Genomic DNA, 17,836 nt, shown 5'->3' on the forward strand with positions numbered 1-17,836 from the left:
TCTTTCCTCTTTATAATAATAATTTAGGTTATTACGGGCTAAGTGTAGCAAAAGATAAGATTAAAAATGTAGATTCTAAAACAAAAATAGAAAAAAAAATATATAATTATAATAGCATAGCTGATTATGATTAGTGATTTGTACTTAAAATTAACTAAAGAATAAATAAAATTCAGTGTAATTTTTTTTAACTTGGAATGCTAAAAGCGGGAATGCTAGAATAAAGCAAAAAATCGAAAATGTAAAAAAGCCAAGTTCTTTTTATACTTATTTTTTTTTAGTATTTAATTAAAGTTTTCATTTACCTAGGCAAATTGGAGCCAAACAACATGGAGCCAAAGTCCATTGAATTGGGATGATGCCTACCAATGTCAAAAATAAATTATTACTTAGGAATTATTAAATAGAGGGTCTTCCAAAATTCGTAAGATCCACGTCCGCTGTTAGTTTTAAGTTTGCTAACCATTTTAAATCATCGATTTAATTAAAAAAAACGTTGAATTATGTCAAATATCTATGACGTCACATATGTGAATTTCATACAAGCTTTCATACGAGCGTTTTGACGTTTGATAAAAAGTCACTGATTTGACTAGTAATCATCCCTATTGTAAATTATATAATAATTGCGTCACTATGAAATATAAGTAAGTACCTACTTATCGACACACATTTTGTTGTAGATTAAATAAATTAAATAATCTTGATGTACAACAAATGAAATACTTAACGCCATCTCGTATCGATTATCCAATTTATCTTGCGAATTGAGATCCACAAACTTGTTATAGATCATAATAGATGGCGTTAGTAGTAGTAGTTACAAAATTACAAAGCTAAAGGTCAATTAGTCAATAATACAGATAATAGGTGCTTTGTATTGATTTCATCATTAGATAAATGGACTACTTTTTGTTTCTCAGTGGATGAATCAATCACAAAGATCAATAAAACAGAAAATTAATGTGGCAGTAAATATATTCAGAAAATATCAACCATAATCGACTCGATTTCGACTTTCGTCAGTAGGTATAAAAAGTAGGTAAGTATAGATAAGTGTATCGAGAAGTAAAATATTACAGTATCATCGATAACCAACTTCTATAACTGATCTCTTAACACTAATAGTTCATTATTGCTTTATACAATATCGTATCGAGTATAACATTCGATAACAATGATATTATTACATTAGATAACTATCTAAAACTTAGGAATAAGCCAGCCGTCGCACACTCGATCAATCTCGTACACGATAAACACTTAATTTAGATATAATAATAATTACATATCACAATGAGACGTCCCTTCAACGCATGTCACTCTCACACAAACAATAATACAAAATACAAAAACGAAGGCACGAGATCTATCTATTTCATCTACGACTACGTAAACATGCTATAAAAAATTTAGTCTAAATGCACGCGCACATCGGCACGCATCAGTCGAAGTTGCCCGGGAGAAGATTCCAACTAACATAATTTTATATCAGTAATATAAAGAGTTTTAAAGCGGTTCTGGAATACAATGACTGGTCCGACGGAGGTCGTTCCCCGCGTCGGCTGTAGGTAATGGAATGTCGGCGCGCGGCCGCTCCCGGCGCTCTTTGTGCGCGACGCGGCGCGGCAGGTAGCGGCGCCGCAGACCGCGCTCGCTGCTCGTCACAACACGGGCACTACACCTGCTACACTGTGTCCTTCCCTTCGAACCTCTTCGCCAAGTCACCCATCAGCTCTTTGTAAATCAGCGGGTCGATGTTCTTCCCCAGTTGGTACAGCACGAACCAGTCTCCTATTTGCAGTTTCCGGGCCACCGTTTCCACTTGCTCCTGTGGTGCGAGTCTGCTGCGCGCCCGCAGCAAGTACAAGCGCACTCTCGGCCCCGCCACGACAGCTGCGCGGTAGATCAACGAGATGCCACTGAGGATCGACAGGATAATAAACCAGAACCACAGGAACACGTAGATCTTTTCGTTGACAATGTTCAGCGGCAGCACACAGAGCCCGTCGAATTTCTGCACGGTTCCCGATGGACCGTATTTGTGGAAGGTGCATTTGGTCACTTTAGGGAACACCCGCGCCATCGGGTCCTCTCTCTCTTCCGGTTCCATCTCCGTGAAGCGAACGACATCTCGGCCGTACGTCGAGAACTCGCCGTCCAAGAAAAAGTCCATAAAGTAGATCTGCCCTACCACGTTTATAAAGTTCAATACTTCACAAATGAAGAAGCGGAATGCATAAAAGTTTTGCGTGTGCAAGTTTGTATAAAAGTAGTCGACGAGCAATTTCTTTCGGTCCGCTTTGCATTCCTCGCCGACCACGGGGCAATTCAAATCCAGCACGAGCATCTTTACGCGTCCTCCTTCCCATGTCTTCCACAGATAACGGGGCACATAAAAAAGAATAGCTTGAAAAAACAACACGAAACACACCCACTGGTAATATTTGTGATACTTCATCTCATCCTGACCGTCTACATGAGATGCGACGCCGGGCTGGGCGAAATCCTTCCCGACGCGACCCACGAGCCGGTTCGGAATCGTAAACGTCGAGTAGATCCAGCAGTAGGTGTCCATTACGGCGTACGGGATTTCATCGACGATGCAGTCTATGGGGTCCCCGATGTACTGCCGCGAGGTGACGAGCAGCGAGAAAGCGATCAGGATGATCACGGTGGCCTTGTAGTGAAGACGAAACACATTGTTGTCGATGCACACCGAGTCGAGCTTGAGAAGGCCCTTCACGGAGCCGAAAACGTCAAACATGGCGGTTGAGCTAGCCGCGGGCGCGCGGCGCGTCGATCGCGGTAATCGAGGAGTCGGGCGTGCGCTTCGCCCTCGTGTCGAGTGCGGAATGCTGGCGGGGCCGGGGGCGAGGCGAGACTGGGCGGGGGGCTGGGGGGCGAGGGGCCCGCAGGGCGAAGGGGCTCGCCTTCCCCGCGCACGCAGTCGCAGTCTTCAGCTCCTCGCTCGGATCAACGACACAGCACTGACCCTATTTCCACCTATATTCGTGGCGTCATCTGGTAGCCGCCGCCGCTAGCTACGCATCTCAAAACAAGCATTAAAATTATTACTCGTGGCATTACGGACAGCGGGCACAATTAAATACGCACTTATCTATTGATTGCATCATTTAACAAGTTGCCGATGAGATGCCAATGTGGCCTGCGATGATTTTTGGTAGACACGAAATGTCTCAGAAAGTTTTATAAGTCCCCAGTCTCCTTTAATGACTTCAAGATGAAAATGAGATCAGAAATTTTTAGTCTATAATTTTGGAATGTAGTAAAAATAGATGACAGTAGGTACTAAAATACAATATAGACCCTGTATAGACCATTCACACAACGTAAGGGTCCGTGTTTAAAATACAGGGGTCGATAAGCAAACTATTGTATTGGACATCCCCGACAGCAAGGGTTAGAAATGCTTTAACCTAATTTTATTTAATCTTTTTACAGTTTAAAAATATTTAATGGACTTCAAGGCAGCTGACGTAACACTGCTGGCCAAAGTTCAAGTATTACATTATCTTACGTAAACTTTTGCAGAATTAAATGGCAATTAAGTAGTTTAGTCGACCAGTGCTGAATAGTTAATAATAGTAATCTTTTGTAAGTACATAATGTCTACATAGGTTTATTAATGAATTGTAACCGTTTGCAAGTTAAGTATCTGTCTCATATCCGTAGCTATTACCTATTGCGGAAATAGTTTATCAAAGGTTTATCAGTTCATATCGCAAGCACTGGGCTTACTGAGATGAAACTTTCACTGTATGAAAGAGATCCTAGTCCAATTTTCAATAATATTCCACTAGAAATTAGAATACAAGTAGCGTGCTTCTAATTTTACGTAAAAACTTTTAAAAGTTTTCCAAAAATATTTTCTAAGGAACTTGGCTCCTGCACTGTGCGATGCTCCGCGCACCTGTAGCTCTAAATTCTAATCCATACTTATTATTATAATATTATAAATGCGAAAGTGTGTCTGTCTGTCTGTCTGCTACCTTTTCACGGCCCATCAGTTTAACCGATTCTGACGAAATTTGGTACAGGGTTAGCTTATATCCCGGGGACGGACATAGGCTACTTTTTATCCCGGAAAATCATACAGTTTCCACGGGATCTTTAAGAACCTAAATCCACGCGGACGAAGTCGCGGGCATCCTCTAGTTCTAATATAATTGCCTCCTAAGTTCTAAATATTATTTTTTATAGCTTTATAAGAATTCAAAGTTATTGGTTGCTGAGAAGTTAGTCACAAACATTACACACACACAACATTATTATAATATTTTCCTACAATTTCTTCCCAAAACCAATGAAAAAAGGCAAAAAGAATTAATCGAACTTAGATAGGTAGGTATTGTGCCATTACCTATGCATTGTTTTAAGATCGGTAAATCTAGCTAATTTAGATAGTAAACCCGCAACCTCAAAAGGAAAAACGGAACCCTTAAAGGATAACTTTGTTGTCTGTCTGTCTGTTTGTCCGTCCGTCCGTCGCGTCGCGTCTGTCAAGAAACCTATAGGGTACTTCAACACTAAGTTGCTAACACTGACATTTGCCCAACCTATTTGAACTTTTTACATTCGATCAACCCCTTTAGATACGAACTTTTCCTGTTTTTGTGAAGTTGGTGCTTAGGTATCTAAGTAGTTTTTAAGCAACTTTTACTGAGAAATATTTACTGTAACAATGACACATGTAGACTCAGCGATACACTTATTTGCTTACATCATTACCCATTTCCTCAATTCATAGTCAGTTTCTTATGAAAATATGAGACATTACAATCTTATCGGGTCTATTGATAAAGTTTGAGTGCCGCTAATCACTACCCATATTATTAAGTAGGTACCTACTGTACTATTATGTATTCTGAGGTATTACCTAGCTGTGATAGCCTAGTGGACGTCGGTCTTCTGTTTGGGGGTCGTGAGTTCGATTTCTTGCTGGTTCTTCTCGATAGGAACGGCATTCCGAACCAGTGGTAAATTATTTTGACGATTCAAAAGCACTTGTAAAAGTTTAATTGAATAAAAATATTTTGAATATTGAATTGAATTTTTTGATTCTGGGCTCGCACCTATAACTTTTTTTTTAAATTCCACTACAAGTTAGTCCTTGATTGCGATCTCACCTGGTGGTAAGTGATGATGCAGTCTAAGAGTGAACTGGGATGATTTGGAAGGAATATGGTGGTTTTTATTAAACCCTTATATCGGTACCTACCGGAATGCTAAATTGCTTGCCAGCGCGGTATTGCTGGTAGGGTGGTAGCTAGCCACGGCCGTATCCTCCAACCAGAGTCCAGACCAACAGACAGAGAGACTTTTCAGAGTTATATGTGTTTTAAGCAAATATCAATTGCTTTATCGGTGAAGGAAAATATCGTAAGAAAATCTGCTTGCCTAAGAGTTTTCCATGTTCTCAAAGGTGTGTGAAGTCGATCCGCCCTTTAGATATAGACTATGGTCAAACCACTCTTATTCTGAGAAGGGACTCGTACTCAGTAGTGAGTCAGGGCCGACGGGTTAATCATGATGATAATGATGATTATTTAAAGAGGTAGTTACTAGATGATGCCCTTCGTCCGCGTGGATTAACATTCTTCTTCGATTTTCCGGCCCTTCGTTTTCAACTAGATTTTCGAGATTGCTGTTGTGGTCTGATAGGTACATTTAGTTCATCTTTTATATATAATCAGTTATTATACAATCAGACGGCTAGACGAACTGGATACAACTGTAAGAGTTCCTTGTTTTATGGTAAAATATTTTATACCTACGTTAAGCTCTTGCGATGTGAATAATTTACAATTACATAATCCAGTAACCTCAGTAACGAGAATCATCTATATAAGGGCATAAATACAAAACCGCGCCGCAAAGCGTCATACAGGCCTGCTGCCGTTTATCTGTGATTCATATAAACTAGTATAATCCAAGTATAGCTCTCTCCATCACTCGCTGAGTAACTCTGAGCTTTCTTATCTATCATATGATACTGTATACATCCACTTAATAAATCGAGGTTAACCCGCTTCCATCTTAGATTGCATCATTACTTACCACCAGGTGAGATTGCAGTCAGACTTGTATCTAAATTAATAAAAAATGAAGAAATGCAAATAGTATAAGTATGCTACACAATGCCTGCGTTGCGGCGGACGGCCTGCCTTTCATCAATGCGGTGCCGCAACGCGGTTATGTGCTTAGACCCTAACATTGGAGGTTTAGTCCCATCGGGACAGGTTTTGTTTCAGCTTAGTCACAGTAAGTAGAAATACTTTGTTGCAACATTGCAGAATATAATGTTATGATGTGTCTGTGGTATACAGCAGGCATACGTGACTGGGTGGCGGTATTCCATTTCAGTTTGTAACTTGAGAATCACTATAGCTACATAGTATAACAGAAAGTCGCTTCCCGCTGTCTGTCCCTATGTATGCTTAGATCTTTAAAACGGATCTTGATGCGGTTTTTAGGGTTCCGTACCTCAAAAGAAAAACAGAACCCGTATAGAGTCACTTTGTTGTCTGTCTGTTTGTCCGTCCGTCCGTCCGTCGTGTCTGTCAAGAAAAGCTATAGGGTACTTCCCGTTGACCTAAAATCATGAAATTTGGCAGGTAGGTAAGTCTTATAAGCACAAGTAAATAAATAAATCCGAAAACCGTGAATTTGTGGTTACTGCATCACAGAAAAAAATTAAAATGTGTTTCAATTTTCACAGTAAGATAACTATACCAAGTTGTTTAGTTTGTTCAAGTACTTACATATAGGTACAAAATAAAATACTTAGCTATAACTTTTGATTTAGAAGTTACTCAGTAGCTTACCTATTCACTTAATAATTATTCCTTCATTCATAATAATCTCATATTTTGATGTTGCCACCGCATGAAAATGCATAAAGTTTTGCTTACCTACTTGTATAATGTTCTTCCCCCCAATTAGTACCTACCTAGATATTTAGGTTTTGCCTATAAGTACTTACACGTACCTTATCGGTCTGATTTTTAACAGGCTTGAATGGAGATAACGAGGTTCCTGGGTTCAGATGAGACCTCATCAAAGAGGTCTTATACCTAAACTTAACCCAATTAACGCTAGTGCCACACGAGTTACTAGATAGATAGATAGATGTATAGATAGATAGATAGATAGATAAATAGATAGATAGAAAGATAGATAGATAGATAGATACTAGTGCTATGGATATCTGCTCATGTGCTAGTGCTATGTCACGTGCGATATCGTGTTCACGGAATCACGCGATTTTTGGGCGATTTCCATGTAGAATCCATAGAGTTACCAAATTCATGACAAATACATGATCGGGACCTTAGTCTAAGTTCACACGGTTCATTATCATGTTCCGACATAAGTACATAAGCGCATTACCATAAGAACCGTTATGGTACATTGCGGTCATTTTCTGTGTCTCTTTCACATTCACCTTCCATGTTGTCCCATGAATTTTAAGCAGTTTTCCAATAACCAGAACCTTTTAACACACCTTTTAACTAAGAAAGTAAGTAGGTACATACTTATGTGTTACTTAATATTGTTTGGGTATTGTTTACGGTATAAAAATAGCCAACTATAATGGATAATGTCTTTCAAAGACGGTAAAATTTGTTAAAGAAATAATTAATTGGTACTTGGGACTCCACATTTGAAAAATTGCCAAACTCATTAAACTTTCATCGTCAGTGATTAGTTATTGGATTTGGGCCTGGAAATCTGGTTTATAAATAGACAGAATTCCATTTATATCGCATGGCTATACATACTTATTAGTCTTAAGATGAATAATCCAGGATAAGATTAACTGGAAGATGGATGGGACTGGCCTAGCAATACTCGTAGTTTGAAAAACCGATACATGTTGGGGTCCAAAGTGCTAGAATAGACACCTCACACCAGAAATCGCAGCGTCAGAAGACCTAGACTACAGACTACATCAAGCAAGTAGCAGGAAGCCGCCATGCATGCGAACTGAACGAAGCCTTATCATAACTTCTGTCTTTTCTCTCGATGCCAATCCTATTCCTTCTTTCATATAAAAGTATATAAGATGATTACTGGCTAGATTTTAATCTAGATTAATTTTGATTTACTATGCACTATATTGCAGCTATATAGAGAGGCATATTCGCCCAGCGAATAATCTCTTTAAATAAAGATTTAAAAAAAAGCCTTATACCATTGGTCCACCTTCATTTCTAACATATCACGTATTCAGCGTATCTCCTCAATGGTGCAGGTAGATTTTCATATCAAAGCGTGAGCCGACGTTATTTATGACGCGAATAAACCGAAATATCAGATAAAATATATATTTGTGACAGCTTAATGCCGTTTTACAACTGAATTTTGAAAGACAGGAGTGGTATCATCATATCATATCATGACATCAATAGATAAGGGAGGTCTTCTAAAAGATACCTATTTGTCGTCATATAATTATTACCTGTTTGGCTTCTGCTTCTGTTCTGAAAGTGACAGATGAATATTTGTATGGATATAGCTAAGTTTCGATTTTTGAAATAGTGCCTTGTATTGATAATTCAAGAGAATAAACTGATTGCATAGCGATACAGATTTTATACCTAATAAAACCACTTAGAAAGAATTTTGAGATTGTATTATTTCCCCAAGCAGAGCTTGGGTAGCTAAATTACCTACCACCTACCACTATAAATATCTAATTGTTGCTAAGACGCTGTAATTTTTGTATGTTAAAGAACATTGTGTATTCACTTATCATTGCAGATTTCAATCTGTAAGCATATTAGAAATGATAAAAAGCAATGTATAATACGAAATGATAATGTGATGATTCGATAAAATAATTGATAAAAACGTTGTCAAAAAACGGTTTTTCATAAGCTCGTCAAATATAGTAAGATATCTATACCTAGACAGGTAAGGGGTAGTTTCGACAACTACTTATGTAGGTATATCGTCAAAATTGTCCTTATTTCTATCGACTTTAAAAATCAAAGACGTATCGTCAGCTAATAACTAGTACAATATCGTAAGTGTATATACGATATATTAAGTTAAATCGTTTATATATACCAAGAAGATGAAAGGACCAAGAATAGAGCCTTGAGGAACACCCATTAATGAGCCTGATTCGAATAATGTGCCGTTATATCCGATATCGGAGCCGACCGCAGAATGCCAAAAAAAACCTCTTTTAATAATGATGAAACCTTTAATATTGGTATACATTTATAAAAAACTATTCCTACCGGGTTACTACTGAGCACGGGCCTGTTTTCACAATGAGTTTTATGGAGAATAGAGATTTCCTCACTATGTTTTCCTTCAAAGTTAAAACAGATGATATTTAACTGTTTAAAATGCACATAACTTTTGAGGTGGATGTGTGGTGTGACAAGAATGGATATGATAAGGAATGAATATATAAGGGGAAGTTTAAAAGTAGCACCAGTGGTAAAAAAGATGAGGGGTAATAGGCTGGCATGGTATGGGCATGTAATGCGGAGGGAAAAGAGTCATATCACTAGAAGAATGTTAAATATGTATGTGGAAGGAAAAAAGAGAAGAGGATGACCAAAGAAAAGAAGGATGGATTGCATGAAAGAGAATATGCGTATAAAAGGGGTAGATGATACGTTGATGAATGACAGAAGAGGAAGACATGTTGTGCCGACCCCACGTAGCATGGGATAAGGTCTGGAAGAAGAAGAACTCTCAAAAAGTTAGAGGTACGTACTCGGGATCGAACCCCCGATCTCCCGTCGAGTTAACCGACATCTTAACCACCACGCTATCTCCGTCTACTATTATTTACTGCACATACACGACTAACGATTATACTTCTGCTACTTTTCACTTTCTACTGCTTCATATCATTTCCAGACTATGTTTTTCTTAACTTAATACATAAGAATAGATTAATATATCGTTATTGTTAGTTATTGGAATTTATTGTAGGTAATTTACGATCTGAAGTGTTGATTGGGGGACGCTTTACAAACCTATCTACTGATTAATCAATGATTGCTACCTAAAGTATTTACCGACTTTATACCCTAAGCCGCAGTCGGCACGTGTATTCAAGGCGCTTGAATCGTTTCTTTGATAAACCCTTTGCAAATCTTGATCAGATGGGTGGGTACTTATATACTAAGTAGATAGGTACTATTTCAGCTTTTGATAATGTACGTAATCAAAGATGTCGTTGAAATAATGCGGCTTATTAAATAATCGCCTTATTTCCATCTAGTCAAGTGAAGTCAAGGATTTTGCTTCTGGTTCAATGATATAAATGTTGAAATACTGTAGCTCGAGCACAATATGAGCAAAAATTCTCTCTCGCGGCTTACGCAATACTTTTCCGAAGAAAAGGTCGTGAAAAGCGTTATTGCACCATTGAAGTTTTAGTGATCTCCAAATACAGACACTAGATGGCGTTACTCGAATTCCATAGCTCCTAAAACGTGCTATCGAAATTATCTTTATGGAGCACTGTATACGAACAAATTCACAGCAATCTTATGACATTTTAGGCTATATAGTGACCAAGATCTTCATTTATGGTGAAAATCTTCATTTATGGCGAAACACTAGTGAAGTTTGTGGCTTTCAACTTTCGTCAAATCAAATTCAGTTCTGTAGGTGCAAAACGTATGTTATGAAACCATTGGTTGCTATTTTTGCATATCATTTCGCGATAGAGTAAAGGGGCGTCGAATATGTTGTCTTGATTGATAAGGAGGCGTTAGGATTGATCATTGATTTTAGAAGAGAGAAACCGAGATTGATATTATTTAATGCTTTTCTGCTTCTAACAGGCATTTGAATTTTCACTACTGTTAATTGAAGCCAGCTGAACACTGAGGTCAGGAAGGAAAAATACGAAGATTAAAACTTAACACATCATTACATTAAAAGTAGAAGGTAAAGAGAAAAGCACCGTTAATAAATTGAAATATAAAACCACTAGTTTCAATTTTATTAAATAAGAAGAATTTGTATCTGGTGGATGAATAAGAAAATCTGGTGAAAAGTTGCAAAGTTCATCAGTAACAAGTGTAAATTAAAAATTTATAAAACCCCCGACAAGTGAAGGTTATAGTAACTAGAAAAGAGCTGATAACTTTCAAACGGCTGAACCGATTTTTTTGGATTATAGCTCACACATACACTCTCGATCAACCTTTCAAACAAAAAAAACCAAATTAAAATCGGTTTATTGGTTTAGGAGTTACGATGCCACAGACAGATACACAGATACACACGTCAAACTTATAACACTCCTCTTTTTCGGGGGTTAAGAACTTATCTACTATCTGTGAAATTGGTACCTATAGGTACCTATATCGAATTATGACCGTCACAACTCACAAAGAAAAGACAGAAAATACAATCCATACTAATATTATAAATGCGAAAGTGTGTCTGTCTGTCTGTCTGCTACCTTTTCACGGCCCAACAGTTTAACCGATTCTGACAAAAAGTATAGAGTTAGCTTATATCCCGGGGACGGACATAGGCTACTTTTTATCCCGGAAAATCAAACAGTTCCCACGGGATCCTTGAAACCTAATTACACGCGGACGAAGTCGCGGGCATCCTCTAGTGCTCAAATAAAGATGTAAAGAATAATTCTATTTACAACTAGCTGATGCCCGCAGCTTCGCCCGCGTGGATTGGTCAGATCCCCTGCAGCATTAGGATTGAGGAGTTGGACTCCAATTTTTTTATGAAACAATGTCGCAAAGTTCTTCTATCCATTAAAAAAGAAATGACGCAAATCGGTTCAGAAATTTCGGAGATTTCGGTGTACATAGGTAGAAAAACACAACTCCCTTCTTGAAAGTCGGTTAAAAAAGTAGCCTATGTTACACCCTGATCAATCCTCTACTTGTATGTGAAAATCCCGTTAAAATCGGTTCAGCCGTTCCGAAGATTAGCCTTTTCAAACAGACAGACAGACAGACAGACAGACAGACAGACAGACAGACGGACAGACAGACAGACAGACAGACAGACAAAAATTTTAAAAATGTGTGATTCAGTTATGGTATCGTTCAAATAACCATATGACCTTAATATGTGGTAGATATTTCGAAATTACAGACAGACACTCCAATTTTATTTATTAGTATAGAAGTAGAATTTGTATCTGGTGGATGTATAAGAAAATCTGGTGAAAAGTTGCAAAGTTCATCAGTAACAAGTGTAAATTAAAAATTTATAACACCCCCGACAAGTGAAGGTTATAGTAACTAGAAAAGAGCTGATAACTTTCAAACGGCTGAACCGATTTTTTTGGATTATAGCTCACACATACACTCTCGATCAACCTTTCAAATAAAAAAAAACTAAATTAAAATCGGTTTATTGGTGTAGGAGTTACGATGCCACAGACAGATACACAAATACACACGTCAAACATATTATAACAGCCCTCTTTTTGGGTCGGGGGTTAAGAACTTACTATTTGTGAAATTGGTACGGTCTAAGAACGAAAAGACAGAAAATACGATACTTAAATAAAAAATGTAAAGAATAACTTTATTTACAATAGGTACTTATTAGATAAACCTTTACAATGAGTCTCTCGAGTAGGTAGCCAACCACACAAATACCTATATTATAATCCCACATCTCGGGACCAAGGTATAGAATTACAAGCATCAGCATGACACGAATATCTTCAGCTTTGTAAACTAATCCGCTCTAGCCTTGTATAGTTGTATCATCTTGTATGTATCGACTATCGAACTTTGAGATACCATCTTACTTAGAATCTTCAATATTATTTTCTCAAAACTCGTTACGTTCATTCGAAAAATTGGTAAACTCTTGACTGCACAGCTTTATTGGTCATGTTATTTGTATCATTTTCCGGAAATGTTTTTCAGTTCTTTGTAAAGATTTATGACCAAGCGCGCCTAAAATATAATAAAATATAAATCTTTTTCATTTCCTACCCCTGATAGGAATTTCGAAAAATCCGGCTTTATTCCTTATCTAGATTATAATATAATCCATATAATATTATTATATGGAACCTCTATGCAAAATTTCAGCTTTCTAGATTTACAGTTTGGGTTGTCGTTGATCAGTCAGTGATTTACCATTTTGCAATAATGGTAATACCCCTAGACATGGATGATAGCAAGCTTCTAGACATATTTCAATAGTTACACACAAGTGACATTAGATCGTATCCTGTGGAAATCCTTGTAAATTACCTATGCAATAGAGCCTCGATAGCTCAACGGTTGAGGAGCGGACTGAATTCCGAAAGGTCGACGGTTCAAACCCCACCCGTTGCACTATTGTCGTACCTACCTACTCCTAGTACAAGCTTTACGCTTAATTGGAGGGGAAAGGGGAATATTACTCATGACAAGCATGGCTAATATTCTTGTAAAAAAAATACCTACTTGGTCCTTATTTTACTCTATTTAGTCAAAGTAGGTAGCTATTTATCTTTTGAACCCTGATCCAATCCAGTAGATTGTAGAGGACCTAAATGTCAAATTACTAATCAACTTCTCAAGGTCTACATTGTATTCTCCTTTAAATCGGTTGTAACAAGTGACATCCAGGTAGTATAGAGTTTCTACGTTCTGTTGAGCCACTTGGATTTAAGTAGCTACCTCCTGACAATTTGCGTATTTGAGGTCATGCCGTGACCCTCTTATTACTCTACTACTTCTCTTATAATGAACGACGCGACGTTAGATATCTACGCGCCTTATTGAGGAACTCAGGGTTGGCTCTATTCCATATTATGACGTAGCGCCCGGGTCCAATCAATATGGAGTATGGAGTAACGTATTCAAACCTAAACAACACACTGCATGCAGTGGCATTGGCCCTGAGAAGATCATAGACTACTGTTGGTGAAGAGATAAGGGATTAGGGAACTAGTAGTGGTGACTGGAATATTCTGGAAGAAATTCTCAAATGTATTTGCAATTTCAATGTTGGAGTCAATAATACGGTTATCAATTTTAAGCTCCATATACTCTGGCACCCTCTTCTAGGTGCCCGAGCAAAATGTAATATTGACAGTATACAAAAAAAAAATTTGAAAGGGAGCGATGAAATATGTTCTTTGGAGGCGTCACGAGCAGCGCTTGGCACCTCCAAGAAAATGCACCCACCCTGTGTAGGGTGCGTAGTGCACACCCTACGGCCTGCCATAGGTAAAGCTGGTACTGGAGGATCTCTTCCTTTTTGAAAATTGGTTAAAAATAAAAGAAACTGTTAGTACATAATTGCATAAATTTGTTATCTTTAGCAATGACTAAATTTCTTATCATTAATACATTTAAACAGTTTTTCGCAAAGATAACGTGACCGCACCTACATTACTAATATCCGTAAAATTATTAGGATTTCTAGAATATTTCTTGTATGACGACTTACTAGATTTTAATCGTATTTGTTTTTCTTCTCGTACTCTTCCCTCTTACATCTTAGTCTGTATATTATTTGCATATTATGTTCTTTAATGTAAGATGTAACTATACAACACGACTAATTATCTCGGAGGAATTTTCTGAAAGTAAATCGGAAAAGATTAGAGCCATCGCGAAAATGTGTTAAAAATATTTTACAAATTCCAAACATTCCAAACGGCTGAACCGATTTTCTTGGATTATAACTAAGAACACTCTCGATCAAGCCACGTTTCAAACAAAAAAAACTAAATTAAAATTGGTTCATTAGTTTAGGAGCTACGATGCCACAGACAGATACACGGATACACACGTCAAACTTATAGCACCCCTCATTTTGGGTCGGGGGTTAACAAAAGAACGTAAACAAGAAAATCTTCATAAAACCTTAAATGCTAAGTTAACTAAGTAGGTAAGTATTACAAATATCATTAAGATAAAAAAAAATTCTAATGTGACTTGCGCTCCTCGCGAATGAAGGACGGATTTAATAGTTTGCGGATATCAGATAACAATCGGTCTGCATAATTTTATGCATTGTACATTTTAATAACAAGATATTATTATTTTTACATTGTTATTAAACACTAGCAAGGGTAGAGACAGTCTCAGTAGTTTAACGGTTAAGGGAGCGGGCTGAATTCCGAAAGGTCGGCGGTTCAAACCCAACCCGTTGCACTATTGTCGTACTACTGGAATATTCTTTAAAAAAAATGCGACTATAAACTCACGATTTTCAGAATTTTTCCTTTACTTGTGCTATAAGACATACCTACCTGCCAAATTTCATGATTCTAGGTCAACAGGAAGTACCCTGTTGGTTTTCTTGACAGATACGACGGGCGGACAGACGGTCAGACAGACAGACATCCTATAAGGGTTCCGTTTTTCCTTTTGAGGTACGGGACCCTAAAAAAGGATTATTTCTCTGTATTTCTTTATAATATTTGATTGTTATTTACTGTCTCATTTTAAAAATAGCTTTTTGCACCTAAGTTATACAAGTTTAAAGCGAGCTATACCTAAACTTACCTGATAGAGAAGAAAATATCATTTACTTTTTTTTCAATGGCATTGATAACATTATCGATACAATCGCTTGAAATTAGATAATCTAGAGGTGAGTTCTGTCGAAAGCCGACATGTTTATCTATCTTTGGATATTTACGAAAAGTGTAGAGCAGATATTAGGAACAATTTTCATACCATCTTTAGGTATAGTTCGGTTGGTAAAAATTGCAGAATGAAATGTACACGCTTTTTTGCCATAGAAATGCTCAAAAGATAGTTGAGAAAGAACAGGGGGGAAAACTCTAAATAAGGAGATTTCTATGGGAAACCCCAAAATGAAAATTAGTTTGCGGGGAAAAGGCAGGTTTTGGAAATATAAAATTCTAGCATATGAAGTAGGTAAAACTTAAGGGATGTGATAAAATAAAAGTTAAGGAAGAAAATGCATAATATATCAAGAAATAAGTTTCATAAAAACTTAACCTATTACATTACGTTTACCTTACGGGAGATAAAAATTGGCTTTTTTTCCTCTAATTAAATAATTTATTTAGAAATCTTTATTACACATACATATTATATACAGAAAAAAAAGTTGTTCGACAAGGGTTTAGTATGAAAAACTTGCAGAGGATGACCCGCTTCGAAAGTTTACAATTGATAAGATTTTTGCTAAAATTGAATTGAATTGCGAATGGTGTAACGCACAGGGCCCTTGCCTTTGATCATTCGCGGTTCCTCTGGCGCTGTAAACACTTGACCTTAAGTTTTTTCTCTTTATCCTTTCTGTGACTAATACGAAGGTTGTATATCTTTGATTTCTAGTCGCGATCAGTATCAGAGTTGGTATCACACAATACATGTAGTAGCGTTATTTGGCTCAAGGTTCCCAGGCTATACCTATCGAGGTAATCGTAAAAACTGCCATAAACTCCGGTGCTGCTAAATGGTTGCACTTAATAATTGCTTTAATTTGATCGCCATTTTATTACATAAATAGATCGCTGTACGATTTATAGCAAACGATCTATTATTTATCTATAATTCTATAACAATAAGACAGTAGGCGAATCATTCGTACCTACCTACATACAAAGAGGCACATAATAAAAGTAACTAATGGCCATAAGGTAGCGGACAGGCCGGTGTTCCGGTAGTGGTGAAAGGTAATTAAATCAGTACGCTTGTAATGGAGTGCCAGGTGTGTGCCAATAGCTAAAATGAACAGTTGCAGTCATTTGCAGTAAGAAAATCCTATAAATGCAACAAACACCTGAGTAGGTAGGTACAACAGTAGAATATCTCTATAATAACCTCTACGCGTTGTGACCAGTGTATCTTGTGCATGTTTTGGGAGGACATTCCAATTATGTATTCGTTATAATATTACTTATTATATATTTTTCTATAGTAGGTATCTGTTTTTCTGAGTGACGCCTTTAAAAAGTACTGAATATCCCTACCAAACCACGAGGGAGAGGAAGACCCCCAGCCACATGGCATGGTTTTCTTATATCATTTCTAACAATTCAAATCAATTTTTCTAACTATCCTAACATTTCTTTGTTGGGTACTCATTGATCCAAAATACCTACCTCTCCTTCGCATGATTCTAAATACTTACAAATGCGAATATCGCAATTCGAGTCTCACATTAATGTTTTTGTTTGGGTGTGACGCACAACAATGAATGCTTGCTTCCTAAAACTGATAATAATGTACAGTAAAGTGAATCATTAATCATTATACAACTCCAAACGCACCTAATTGAATGTCATACGTATAATTTTGTCCTCACACGCGCGTTACGATGTAAAATAATGATGTAATTGGTTCTATTAATAAATGATGTAATTTAGACTATTAAAGGTTTAGTTTAATTAATTCAATTCAAAATTCAAATAGGTATCTACTATCTACATATGCGGCTAGATGAGAGAAATAGGTAGAGGGATTCCATTCTCTATTCTACAATCTATTATTATAGGGATTTCGTTGTCTGTCTGTCTATCTGTCATGTCTATCAAGGAACAAAACCTATAGGGTATCCCGTTGACCTAGAATCGTGAAATTTGGCAGACAGCAATGTTTTATAGCACAAGAATAGGAAAAAATCCGAAAACAATGGATTTGTGGTTACGTCACCAAAAAATCTTAAACTACTCACGACAAATTTAAAGATTCAATTATTTAATCAAATCAAAGAAAGGCGAAAGTTTGTATGTGTGTGTGTGTGTGTGTATGTTTGTTACTCCTTCACGCAAAAATTACTGGACGGATTTGGCTGAAATTCGGAATGGAGATAGATAATATCCTGGATTAGCACATAGGCTACTTTTTATCCCGGAAAATCAAAG

The 17,836-nt window shown here is 37.2% G+C and overlaps 1 protein-coding gene across 1 annotated transcript; it reads right to left on the reverse strand.

Annotated features, from left to right (window-relative positions):
- Positions 1 to 960: 960 nt before the first annotated feature.
- Positions 961 to 2,961, reverse strand: LOC123864147 (innexin inx2). Its single transcript, XM_045904423.1, has one exon. It carries the CDS (start codon positions 2,765 to 2,767, stop codon positions 1,688 to 1,690), a length of 1,080 nt encoding a protein of 359 aa, XP_045760379.1. The 5' UTR covers positions 2,768 to 2,961; the 3' UTR covers positions 961 to 1,687.
- Positions 2,962 to 17,836: the final 14,875 nt, after the last annotated feature.

This window comes from Maniola jurtina, chromosome 4 (genome assembly GCF_905333055.1).
Source record: "Maniola jurtina chromosome 4, ilManJurt1.1, whole genome shotgun sequence".
Classification (NCBI taxonomy): domain Eukaryota; kingdom Metazoa; phylum Arthropoda; class Insecta; order Lepidoptera; family Nymphalidae; genus Maniola; species Maniola jurtina.